This window comes from Dreissena polymorpha, chromosome 6 (assembly GCF_020536995.1).
Source record: "Dreissena polymorpha isolate Duluth1 chromosome 6, UMN_Dpol_1.0, whole genome shotgun sequence".
Classification (NCBI taxonomy): Eukaryota; Metazoa; Mollusca; class Bivalvia; order Myida; family Dreissenidae; genus Dreissena; species Dreissena polymorpha.
In genome coordinates, this window is record NC_068360.1 from 2395368 (window position 1) to 2409809 (window position 14442).

The 14442-nt window shown below is 36.0% G+C and overlaps 1 protein-coding gene across 1 annotated transcript in view; it reads left to right on the forward strand.

The window, feature by feature from the left end:
• LOC127834129 (unconventional myosin-XVI-like) overlaps positions 1-14095 on the forward strand; it is a 165942-nt gene extending 151847 nt beyond the window's left edge. Inside the window, exons 45-48 of the mRNA XM_052359758.1 lie at positions 6708-6740; positions 10755-10964; positions 12330-12380; positions 13215-14095. Of these exons, the coding sequence (XP_052215718.1) occupies positions 6708-6740; positions 10755-10964; positions 12330-12380; positions 13215-13394 (474 nt within the window). The 3' untranslated portion in view covers positions 13395-14095. The remainder of the gene's footprint in view (positions 1-6707; positions 6741-10754; positions 10965-12329; positions 12381-13214) is intronic.
• The last annotated feature ends 347 nt before the right edge of the window (positions 14096-14442 follow it).

Here is a 14442-nt window from a genome sequence, read left to right on the forward strand (position 1 = left end):
ATGTTTTTGCATCTTTCGTTTCTTCTTTTTCAGTGGATTATGATTAATGTTAAAATATATAAAGATTTATTTTCTTGAAAATTTTGTATCAAATAATTTAAAGTCTCTATAACGCTCAAAATCAACGAAAATTTTGTAAAGTATTTCGTAAAATAAAGTTTACACCTAAACAATCAGTGGTCCTAATATAGCAATTGCCACAATTTCAACGCTAGATATGGTATGATTACATAGATTTTTATAGATACAAAATGCTCATTTTTATTTATTTGTGACACAATTAATTCCATTTTAATTTCCCGCGAATATATCTATTCATATGACACACAAACACCATGTTAGTGTCCATGTGTCGTATGAATAGATATTGCTGCGGGAAATTAAAATGGAATAACAACGAGCATTTTGTATCTACAAACATCTATTTTACCAGACCACATCTGGCATTGAAATTTCGGCAATTGCCATAAGGAACACTGATTTTTAATTGGTTAACTTTATTTTTCGAAATATTGTACGAAATGTTCGTTGATTTTGAGTAGTAATGTTACTTTACTCAATTTACTCCTTGTTTGCTCTGAAATCCTCTGATATGGAGTGATCAAATAGATTTATCATATTTTTACAGTTATAAATTATGCTTATATCTTACACCTTGCAACATGCTATTCAATTGACTGTGATTTCCAAAATTATAAAATTATATTATAAATACTCTTATTTTTCTACATCTAAGATATATATGCTATTGGATTGATACACTGTAGATATTATCAGTGTTTCTACTGTACTTTTTTATTTCCTAAATTCACGAGCTTGCATTATTTGCAATAAAATGCCTTCAAAAGCATGTTGGTGTTGTGTTTTTACAAACAGTTGGTTTTAGTCTTAGCTTGTTTGTTTGTTATGTTTAGCATGATGATATGACAGGTTAATTTATAGGACCACTAATACTTGTCATGTGTATACATTTGGGCCTTGCATTGTGAAAAGGAGGTTTAATGCATGTGCGTAAAGTGGCGTCCCAGATTAGCCTGTGCAGTCCACACAGGCTTATCAGGGATGCCACTTTCCGCGTTGATGATATTTTCTGTTTAAAGAAGGTCTCTTCTTAGCAAAAATTTAGTTTTAGCGGAAAGTGTTGTCTAATGATTAGCCTGTGCAGACTGCACAGGCTAATCTGGGATGACATTTTACACACATGCATAAAACCCCTTTATCACAGAGCATGGCCCATTTAGTATGGCATTGATCGTGAGTTGGCAGAATAAGGTGACCCATGTATAAAAAACTTGTGGTATTTAATATACTTGAGAAACAATTCTAATGATTAAAGTTAGAAGGGAGCTGACTTCGGTTGAGTACAGTATTATCAAACTGCTTAACAACACATGTCAATAAACAATTAAGCAACAGCATAACACACACTATTAATGAGACGATATGACCAACAGGGAATAAAGCTTAACATATATCTTGGTTTCAATTGGTATTTTCTTAAGGAAAAACTATATGGCCATCTTGCTTAGTGAAACATGTCAATAAATTAGTCGTGTTCTGAGAAAACTGGGCATAATGCATTTGCGTAAAGTGTCGTCCCAGATAAGCCTGCACAGGCTAATCAAGGACGACACTTTCCGCTTTTATGGTATTTTTCGTTTGTAGGAAATCCCTTCTTACCGAAAATCTTGTTAAGGCGGAAACTGTCGTCCCTGATAAGCCTGTGTGGACTGCACAGGCTAATCTGGGACAACAATGAATGCACAGGCATTATGCCCAGTTGTGCCAAGCAATCATAAGTCTCTTGAACATTTTGTGCCAAGCAATCATACAATCTCTTAAACATCTTCTGCCAAGCAATCATACAATCTCTTGAACAGCATGTGCCAAGCAATCATACAGTCTCTTGAACATCTTGTGCCAAGCAATCATACAATATCTTGAACCGCTTGTGCTAAAGCAATCATAAGTCTCTTGAACTGCTTGTGCCTTAGCAATCATAAGGCTCTTGAACAGCTTGTGCCAAGCAATCATAAACTCTCTTGAACAGCATGTGCCAAGCAATCAAATTTACTTGAACATGTTAAGCTAAGCAAACAAATCAAACAGTCTCTTGAACAGCTTGTGCCAAACCAGTCATAAAGTCTCTGGAACAGCTTGTGACAAGCAATCATAAAGTTTCAAGAACAGCTTGTTCCAAGCAATCATAAAGTCTTTAGAACAGTTTGTGCCAAGCAATCATAAGTCTCTTGAACATTTTGTGCCAAACAATCATACAGTCTATTGAACAGCTTGTGCCAAGCAATCATACAGTCTCTTGAACAGCTTGTGCCAAGCAATCATACAGTCTCCTGAAGATTGTGTACCAAGCAATCATGCAGTCTATTGAACAGCATGTGCCAAAGTAATCATACAGTCTCTTAAACATCTTGTGCCAAGCAATCAAAAAGTCTCTTGAACATCTTGTGCCAAGCAATAATGCAGTATCTTGAACAGCTTGTGCCAAGCAATCATACAGTCTCTTGAACATCTTGTGCCAAGCAATCATACAGTCTCTTGAACATCGTGTGCCAAGCAATCATACAGTCTCTTGAACATTTTGTGCCAAGCAATCATACAGTCTCCAGAATAGCTTGTGCCAAGCAATCGTAAAGTCTCTTAAACATATTGTGCCAAACAATCATAAAGTCTCTAGAACAGCATGTTCCAAGCAATCATAAGTCTCTTGAACATTTTGTGCCAAGAAACCATACAGTCACTTGAACAGCATGTGCCAAGCAATCATACAGTCTCTTAGTTTTAGTTTAGTTTAAACCTATTTATTTTAGCTCGATTGCATCGAAAGCCTAAGGCTTATATAAACGCTCTTGAGTCCGTTTCCTGTGCCTAGAACCAGTACTTGGTGTCTTTGAGGAAGATCTAAAGAACGCTCCCACGGTGGGTATCGAACCCGTGACCTCCCGGTCGCTAGGCGGACACCATATCCATTACACCACAGCGACTTTTATAAAGTCTCTTGAACATTGTGTACCAAGCAATCATACAGTCTATCGAACAGCATCTACCAAAGCAATCATACAGTCTATTGAACAGCATTTGCAAAGCAATCATACAGTCTATTGAACATCTTGTGCCAAGCAATCATACAGTCTCTTGAACATTTTATGCCAAGCAATCATAGAGTCTCTAGAACAGCTTGTGAAAAGCAACGATAAAGTCCTAAGAACAGCTTGTGCCAAGCAATCATAAAGTCTCTAGAACAGCTTGTGCCAAGCAATCATACAGTCTCTTGAACATTTTGTGCCAAGCAATCATACAGTCTCTTGAACAGCATGTTCCAAGCAATCATACAGTCTATTGAACATTGTGTACCAAGCAATCATGCAGTCTATTCAACAGTATGTGCCAAAGCAATCATACAGTCTTTTTAACATCTTGTACCAAGCAATCATGCAGTCTCTTGAACAGCTTGGCCAAGCAATCATACAGTCTCTTGAACATCTTGTGCCATGCAATCATACAGTCTATTAAACATTTTGTGCCAAGCAATCATACAGTCTCTAGAACAGCTTGTGCCAAGCAATCATAAAGTCTCAAAAACAGCTTGTGCCAAACAATCATTAAGTCTCTAGAACAGCTTGTGCCAAGCAATCATAAGTCTCTTGAACATTTTGTGCCAAGCAATCATACAGTCTCTTGAACAGCATGTGCCAAGCAATCATACAGTCTCTTGAACATTGTGTACCAAGCAATTTAACAGTCTATTGAACAGCATCTGCTAAAGCAATCATACAGTCTATTGTACAGCATTTGTCAAGCAATCATATAGTCTCCACAACAGCCTGTGCCAAGTAAACATACAGTCTCTTGAACATTTTGTGCTAAGCAATCATACAGTCTCTTGAATACCTTTTGCCAAGCAATCATACAGTCTCTAGAACAGCTTGTGCCAAGCAATCACACAGTCTCTTGAACATCTTGTGCCAAGCAATCATACAGTCTCTTGAACAACTTGTGTCAAGCAATCATACAGTCTCTTGAACATCTTGTGCCAAACAATCATACAGTCTCTTGAACATCTTGTGCCAAGCAATCATACAGTGTCTTGAACATCTTGTGCCAAGCAATCATACAGTCTCTTGAACATCGTGTGCCAAACAATCATACAGTGTCTTGAACAGCATGTGTCAAGTTATCATACAGTCTCTTGAACATATTGTGCCAAGCAATCATACAGTCTCTTGAACATCTTGTGCCAAGTAATCATACAGTGTCTGGAACAGCTTGTGCCAAGCAATCATACAGTCTCTTGAACAACTTGTGCCAAGCAATCATACAGGCTCTTGAACATCTTGTGCCAAGCAATCATACAGTGTCTTGAACAGCTTGTGCCAAGCAATCATACAGTCTCTTGAACAGCATGTGCCAAGCAATCATACAGTCTCTTGAACATCTTGTGCCAAGCAATCATACAGTCTCTTGAACATCTTGTGCCAAACATTCATACAGTCTCTTGAACATCTTGTGCCAAACAATCATACAGTCTCTTGAACATCTTGTGCCAAGCAATCATAACTCTCATGAACATTTTGTGCCAAGCAACCATACAGTCTATTGAACATTGTGTACCAATCAATCATACAGACTATTTTACAATGTGTGCCAAGTAATCACACAGCCTCTTGAACATCTTGTGCCAAGCAATCATAGAGTCTCTAGAACCGCTTGTGCCAAGCAATCATAAGTCCCTTGAACATTTTGTGCCAAGCAACCATGCAGTCTATTGAACAACTTGTGCCAAGCAATCAAACAGTCTATTGAACATCTTGTGCCAAGCAATCATACAGTCTCTTGAACATCTTGTGCCAAGCAATCATAACTCTCATGAACATTTTGTGCCAAGCAACCATACAGTCTATTGAACATTGTGTACCAATCAATCATACAGACTATTTTACAATGTGTGCCAAGTAATCACACAGTCTCTTGAACATCTTGTGCCAAGCAATCATAGAGTCTCTAGAACCGCTTGTGCCAAGCAATCATAAGTCCCTTGAACATTTTGTGCCAAGCAACCATGCAGTCTATTGAACAACTTGTGCCAAGCAATCATACAGTCTCTTGAACATCATGTGCCAAGCAATCATACAGTCTATTGAACATCTTGTTCCAAGCAATCATACAGTCTCTTGAAAATCCTGTGCCAAGCAATCATACAGTCTATTGAACAGCTTGTGCCAAGCAATCATACAGTCTCTTGAACATCTTGTGCCAAGCAATCATAACTCTCATGAACATTTTGTGCCAAGCAACCATACAGTCTATTGAACATTGTGTACCAATCAATCATACAGACTATTTTACAATGTGTGCCAAGTAATCACACAGTCTCTTGAACATCTTGTGCCAAGCAATCATAGAGTCTCTAGAACCGCTTGTGCCAAGCAATCATAAGTCCCTTGAACATTTTGTGCCAAGCAACCATGCAGTCTATTGAACAACTTGTGCCAAGCAATCATACAGTCTCTTGAACATCATGTGCCAAGCAATCATACAGTCTATTGAACATCTTGTTCCAAGCAATCATACAGTCTCTTGAACATCCTGTGCCAAGCAATCATACAGTCTATTGAACAGCTTGTGCCAAGCAATCATACAGTCTCTTGAACATCCTGTGCCAAGCAATCATACAGTCTATTGAATATCTTGTTCTAAACAATCATACAGTCTATTGAACATTTTGTACCAACAACTCATAGAGTCTATTGAAAATTCTGTTGAAGTAATCATACAGCACTTGGACATTTTGTGCAAAGCAATCATACAGTTTCTTGTACATCTTTTGCCAAATAGTCATACAGTTACCTTTCATCTTGTGCCAAGCAATCATACAGTTTATTGAACATCTTGTTCCAAATAATCATACATTCTCTCGAACTCCATGTGAAAATCAGTCATGCAGTCTCTTATACATATTGTGTTAAACAATCATGCAGTCTCTTGAACGTCTTTTGGAAAACAATCATAGAACAGAGCAGAATAGTTTTTTTCGACTTAAGCATATATACAGCAGATAAACACCATAACATTCATATGAAATAACAGCATTTTTTCAATTAAATACTGAGCATTCGTCACTTTAAAGAAAGATCAATTTAAAAAAGAATGGAATACAATATGTTTTCGTTAGAATGTTAAATGGATGAGATTGTATATAGCGACCCCAACATGTCAAAACGTCGCAACAAATAAAACAATATTCTTTGCTTATTGTTTTTGTGAAAAATATATGATTTATACTACCGTTACATTCAAAAGTCTCTTGAACATCTTGTGTCAAGCACGCACGATGTCTTTTGAATATGTTGTGCAAAGCAATCGTACATCATCATGAAAATTGTGTGCAAACCAAACATAATTTTTGTTTCTATTGGAAGTATTGATACAGTCTTTTGAACATTTTTTAACATTATTTCCCAGCAATCATATATTCTATTGAGCATCGTATGCGAAGCAATCATACAGTCTATTGGACGTCTTGTTCAAAGCAATCATGCAGTTTCTTGAACGTGTTTTTACTAGTAATTATACGGTAACCTGAACACTGTGTTCAATACATTATTATACAAAAGGCGTATAGTATGCCTTAAGGTCGGTTAATTAAACAATTATTAATGATATTGTCATTGTCTGTTTCTTTTTTGTAGGAGATAGCAGAGCAGGAACGGCTTGCTGCAGAGGTATGGGCCAGTGTGTTGTATCAGTATTTGAACATGCTCCGTAAATTGTACAGAGAAAAATGACACACTAGCATTCAACTTCGAAAGTAAAACTTTTAGACAATTGAGGAAAGGATATTTAAACCATTCGAATATTTCTTCGTTGGTTTCTGAATATTCATCTATACCGATTTGACGTACACTACGTTTTTAGTTGGTTAATTTTCAAATCAGTATGTGCTTAGCTAGGCGAAGGACAGTATCTCACTAGGCTAGGAACGATTGCCGCTGCCTGTTTATACTTCACTGCAGCAGACAGCATGTATTTATATAAACAATTGGTTTAAGAGCTTGTGGGACATATTGGCCAGTCTAGTGTTTATAACAGCTTGTGCAACGCCATTGGTAAGTTTATCATTGAAATCTGTACACATTGGCTTCTTTCAGGGGAAACGGGGCTCAACGTTGCATTAAAAGTATGTCATGTGGGCAAAATTGTTTCTCAATGATTTTAAGAAAATCGATAAATTATTAGATACACATATCACAACATGTACACGATTATAGGCTTGTTGTTCTTTAGCAAGGCAACCACAATTTTAAAGATGGTTGCCAGTGCAGCAACCAATTGTGAAAAAGGCATATTGTTGTTATTTTGTCTAAGTTATCTCTATTACATAAATATGAGGATAAACAGTCACACACATCTCGACCTGTGCTTTAAGAATCACTCTTAAAAATATGAATGGGTTGTGTTCATTTCAAACTTGCGATATAAATAGCTATAACATAAGTTTGAAAAATGAGTTGCTTCGAAGATTATGCAATAGCGAACAACTTCGGTGCCTTCTGCGCTTTGATTTTCGTCTTTACTTATGTGCATTTTGGTCTCATATATTTATTTTCTGAACGCTTTAAAATACTCAATTTCGTCTAATATTCATAGGAAATTGGTTTGGTCCGTTTAAAACATGGCCCCTAGGTGGCGGGTTAGTTTAACTTGCATGGCGAGTGTGAAAGCGAGTTCCTATACAAGTCACGTTTTACCAAACCATATTGAAACTTGCTCAGAATAGTTGTTGTAATGATATATTTGGCCTTTGCCCGGTTAGCTTTAGCTCATCTGCGCACAACGTGCTCATGTTGACCTTTTTTATTGCCTTTTGTCGGACGTGCGTCGTCCGACGTGCGACGTCAAAATTTACATTGTTTACACTCTAGAGGCCACATTTATTACCAAACCGTTATGCATGAAACTTGGTCAAAGCACGTGTCCAAATGATATCTTTGACGAGTTCGACAATGGTTCCGGTTGGTTGAAAATCATTGCTGCCAGGAGGCGTGATCTAGTATTTCATATATGGTTAAAGTAAAACTTCGTTAACACTTAAGACGTCGCATTTATCATTGCCACCAGGGAGCAGTTTAGCTTATTTGGCTAAAACCGTGTTAACATTCTAGAAGTCACACTGTTGTCCAATCTTTATGAAACTTTGTCAGAATATTTGTTCTTATAATAGCTCGGCTTATTTCGAAAATGGTTATACTTCGTCGAAAAACATGGATAAATTTTTCCAAATATGGCTATATAAAAACATTGTTTTTACTTTACAAGTCACATCTTTAGTGCAATCTAAATGAAACTTAGGTAGACTTTTGACTTTTCGGTCGAGTTCGAAATTCTTCTTGTTGGTTAAAAACAAGGCAACCGGGACAGGGTGGTTTTTAGCATAGATGCAACGCACCTATGCTTAAGGTATATACGACATTTCGACAACCCACATCGATCGGTTGACCATTATGAAGCCTTACCTGATCAAAAATCAGACGAAATATCTATTTAATTTAGTATATGGTAATTCTTACAATTTTTTTTTTAAACGTTTTGCTAACGTTTTCTTCCAAGAATATTGCTAACACCGTTTTAAGTGAATTTTTCTAAGACCGTTTTACGTGAAAAAACCTTCTAAGAAACTAAAACAAATTTCGTTCGTAAAACAATTCTGTTCTTGTTGATAGTGACCTCACACCTAATTTCTATTTCCTTTGTTTACTGTTCTGTGAGAGGTCAAATGTTTACATAACTGAATTCATAAGGCCCTGGTTTAAGGATATGTAACATTTCATCGGTTAATTATAAATAGAAATTAAAACATATTCTCAGCAGAAAGTGGGGCATAAAGCACTTTTATTCTTTGAAAATGTGTAAAAAAATGGCGGAGTACGATGAATGTTTTCTGATTTATGACATGGATTCTGACCTGCCTTTCTATGGATTTGATGAAGTAGAGTTTGAAAGTAATAGAGATGTGTTAATTGAAGTTAAAATGATTTACTTTGAGCCAGAAATTAACGTTACGAGTAGAACTAACGGTTTAAATGTGGCATCGGTTGTAATGGATTCGCGCGAATTCTGGACGAGTGTTGTGTCTGTAAAATATGTAAATGTATCAAGTCGGGAAAGAAAACAGATGGTTGCATAATGGTATGCGTGAAATAATGTAATTCTACGTATTTATTTTCATAGTTATGTCATTTTGTAACCATTCACATTCGTCACTATTTGGAATTCCCGTTTCTAAAAATAGAACATTTTGGTAACAAGGGGGGCGACTCGTGATATCAGCAATCGTTAAGGTTACAATATACTAAATAATCGAGTCATGAAGGGCTGTACTTTATAAACAAATCATCATATTTTCCTCGAAGGCATGTTATACACTTTAGACTGTTGTTCTGGTTTTATCGTTTGGAGATATTGATAGGGTAAGCATAGGTGTTCACTACTAAATCCCTGAAATAGGACAAAGTATGAGATTAAAGTAAAAAATGGCACTGCAAAAGGTTACAATCCACTTGAAAACGGCCGAAAAAAAGGCGCAAAAACAGTCGATTTTGATTTGAGCCGAATTCTTTTTTGGTTTGAACATGACATATCTTTTGTATTGCTTAAATCGATTCAGCTAAGAATGCCCGTCAAGAAAAGGTATGGTTATGGGGGTCTCTATGTGCAAAATGTTGTATTTATTTTCGCTCAAAGTTGTCGCTTTTACATCGAAACATATAAGGAAACTATTTAGTATATTTTGACCTAAACATTTACTTCAGCAGCAACTTCCCTGTATCTTGCAACTATGCTTTCAGCGCCATCGGCGCTCTCGTTCTTATATGGCTTTAGTGAAAATTTGTTGACGCTATGTTAAATACATTTATTGGCCAATCTTCATGAAACTTTTTCAGAGTACATATGTACCAGTCTCGACTGACATTAAAACTGGGTCATATGAGCTCAAAAACTAGGCCACTAGGTCAACTTAAAAACAAACATATTAATACTCTAGAAGTCACTTTTTAGTCCAATATTCATGAAGCATCTCGCACTTTTAAAGAATAATCTAGTTCCTGTGGGTCTTAGATTACATAAGGGCACATGGCCCTCTTGTTTAAAACTGTTGTACCACAGCTCTGACAATACCATTTATGTCAAACCAACCACAAAATAAGAATATTAATACTCACTGATTAAAAAGGGAACTGCACATTATTTTTTTTAAAGAGAATGCGTATACAAATCAACTCTGAACACTGCTTGGTGGTTTTATGAATTCCAAAGACACATAACATGTGTGCAAAGAGTTTGCAGACATACCTAAGCTTTATTGGAAAAGCATCGCTGCGCATGTAACAAGTTAGATACGTGGGTTGTTGTACGTATCGCAAATAATAATTGAACAAAAGAAACTTGACCGTTACAATTTTGATAAAGTTACTTGTGTATTTATTTGCTTTTATACTGAATATTCCTGCTTTGCCTGTAAAGTCGATTTTTTTCTGGAAACAATCATGAACGGAACATTTCGCATATACATATGAACAATATCATATTGCATTGTAGTTCAATACATGTGTTGTTTGGCCATATATATGCGATTCATAACCTTAAAAACGTGTCAAGTTTTTTGTGTTGATTCAGCATACATTTACACGCTGCATATAAATGTTGTGTTTGCCTTTCACGACGATGCACCTTTGCAGGAAGAAGCACGTGCCAAACCCCCTTCACCCGTACCTCAACAAGCCAAATATCCCGCGCAGCCCTCCAAACACGTGGAGCCCTCAAAACACGTGGCCCCTACAAAGCATGTGCCAAACACCACAATTCCCGTGCAGGGGTCTGGGGGTCACGTGCAAAATTCACCTGCCGCTCAGCCAGCTAAAAAGCAAGCAGCCGTTAAGGCTGACACTGTGAGTTGGCTTGCTTTGAAAGCATAGCAAAAAAGAATAGTATACATGTATCCATGTTTATGCAATAATCCTGCATATAAGCAACCATTTAAAGCTTTCTATATTTTTTTTTCTTAAATAAGCTTTTTGCTTGCTTGTTCATTACGCTTTGTCTCTCTACATACTATTCCCTGCCTTTGTTGTCTTATATATATAGCATTTTTATTTATTTTTAATAGCAACATGATTGCTAAATTATAGTGGGATATTGTTAAAATATTATTTTCTAGAAAAACAACAACTGGAGGTTTTTAATAACCACCATCAACTTATACACGGGATTGGAAGGAAATCCGTAACACGTGAAATATCTTTTTTTTAAACAATGATACTCGGCAATAAACGCGCAGTGAAAACCGTTATGTTGTAAGTTTTTTCCCAATTGTGAATTATAGCATATTCAGGGTTGTTTTTGTAAACTAAATTTAATAATTATTTATTTCTGTGAATAAATATAGCACTTATAGCTTTAAACATTTTCAATACTAGAAGATTGTGAGTAAATCTTCGTTAACACATGTCTGTTAATCATCCTTTCCATTCACGTGTACTGATGGGACCAGTAAGTTAGTTACAAATTGGATGTTCCGTGGGTGTGATTGAAATGGTCGTACTTTGATCAGCACATCACTTGACCACTGACAACTGAGTAATTAAACGTGCATCATGTATTTCCCTATATCAATTACCAAACAAACTTACAAAACCTCCTTGAGTAGTCATTGAAGTGGAACAGAATATTGACCAGGACGTAACAAAATAATGGCGATGCATGAAATGAGTATTTATATGGATGCTTAAAAAAAAATGGTCATGAATTGTTGTATTTATATTTATCTTACATTTAGAGACTTTGATGAATGATACACATATCTTTAAAGCCACATAAATACTCAAAATCAACGACGATATCCGAACATTAACGAGCAAACGCGATATTTGATTCAAGAAACTCGTGAGAATTGCGTCGTGCTTCCGACGCTGCCCGAATCAAATCTCGCATTTGCTCGAAAATGTTCGGTTATCGTCGCATGAAATTCACATGGACTTTATTGTGACACAAAAATAAAAACAAGCATTTTGTATATCGTTAAATCTATGTTACCAGAACACGTCTAGCGTTGAAGTGTGGCTATTTTATAAGGGACGCTAAATTGTATGGGTTTACTTTATTTTACGAAGTATTTTACGAAAGATTCGTTGATTTTTTTTTATATAGCTTTAATGAGCAATCCGTAGATAACTTACCGAGGCAGTCTTCCATTAGAATAGTAGGCATGTGTTGTAAGTGTATACTATGTTGTATAAGTGTTTTGTGTTTTACAGGATAACCAAGTGCCTAAGGTGTTCGCACAAAAAGCAACTCTTGTATTAAAAGTGAGTCCGAAATGTTAATTAACCTTTAGATGTGTCGTTTACTTAATTATTAGTTGCTTATGCTAATATTGTGAGTCATGTATTCAAGTTTAAATATTACATGTTTAATTTCTTTTCAGCGTTTTACAATCAACCGTATCATTATTCTTTTAGGAGTATCCTTGCTGTTAATAGCTTTTTTACATAACCACAGTTTTTTTTATGACTGCAACACATCTGTATTCGCTTGTAAGTACGCGTTTTCACATTGCAAAATGCTTTGTTGAATTCCAATTGATCAGTGTTATATATGTTACTTATATGGTGTGTCAAGGAGCGAGATGTTGAACGTAAATGATGCATCAGATGGGTTTGTAAAGCGATATTGTGATGCCCTATATATTAAAGATTTAGGATTGTCGTTGGTATTTGTTTCGAACAAACAGTACATTTTCATACAGGTGAGTGTTTCATTGTTGAATATATGTATTGTGACCATGACCAATCTGGCACTTTCTCAAACACGCAAGACACACATGAGCATACATATAACTGGGGTAACCGTCTTAGAAAGGCCGATGACAAGCAGACGAGTATCAGTATCGTATCGTGCGTTGCAATACATACGTGTATATACAGAATAAATAATAGGTATAGTTGTCGTAGTCGATATATATTTTGTCTCATGTACGATCCCCATTCTGGGGGCGTTCTTAAGATCTTCTCATACGACGCCAAGTACTGGTTCTTCCCAGGAAAAAATCTCGATAGTTTCTCACTAGATAAAAGATTACGGTGTTATCGAGCTAAGAATAAAAAAGTTAAAACAAAGTCTTGCATGTAAATATCTTACAGCAACAAAACCAACCGGATGTGGTCAAGTCCTCCGCACCGCCACCTAGCGTGGACGAAGGCAAGCTAGAGGAGGACTGGGACAGTCTACCGCTGTGGAAGAGAGAGATCATGATGAAGAGGGGAGGAGCCATTAAGAACTGGGGCGACGAGCGGGAGCAGGTCAATGTGCAAGGGGAATAACTACAGAATATACGATGCCGTTTCCGTTTTCAATTGTCTCCCTTTGAAGCGTTGCTATTAGCGTTAATTAAGCGTTGTCATGCCGCAAAAAAGGTATGATCGGTAAAAGATTTTTTATTCGAGAAAACATATTTAAGTGAGATTATATTGAGGATATTTGTTTCCGGTGTTAATTAAGTCCCTTTTTAGTCATAATTCTAATATTAATCATTTACAGAAACAATATTTTTGCATGTATTCTTTTTAATCATTTTTACATAAAAGCATCGATCAATGTGTGGTATAACACATATGTTAATTGCCATACCTCACTTCTTAAAAAAAGCATAATGTAAAAATATCAAAATAAACATTTTTATTGAAATACTGCTTACGTACAATCAAACTTGGTTGCCTTTTCGTTAATTTTGAGTCGCAAGTAAACGTTCCGGCGCTGGTTGGCATTGAACTCGTTATAGCTTTTAAAATCATACGGTAAAAAGCTTATACAATAATGCATTAATGTTGTAGATTTAATTATGGTTGCAGTAATATGCAACAATAAAGACCCTGTGGGATTTAAATAAAAGTAAATTCCTATCGTTGGAAACATATGAACAAAAGTAACAATATATTACCAATTGTATCGTAGTTTCTGAATGTGTTAATTTAACATTTGTGTTGGCTAATTAAAGATTGTTATTGTTAACGTTTTTATTAAACGTACGAATACAAACGTATTCAATAAAAAAGACGAAATATCTATTTAATTTAGTATATGGTAATTCTTACAATTTTTTTTTAAACGTTTTGCTAACGTTTTCTTCCAAGAATATTGCTAACACCGTTTTAAGTGAATTTTTCTAAGACCGTTTTACGTGAAAAAACCTTCTAAGAAACTAAAACAAATTTCGTTCGTAAAACAATTCTGTTCTTGTTGATAGTGACCTCACACCTAATTTCTATTTCCTTTGTTTACTGTTCTGTGAGAGGTCAAATGTTTACATAACTGAATTCATAAGGCCCTGGTTTAAGGATATGTAACATTTCATCGGTTAATTATAAATAG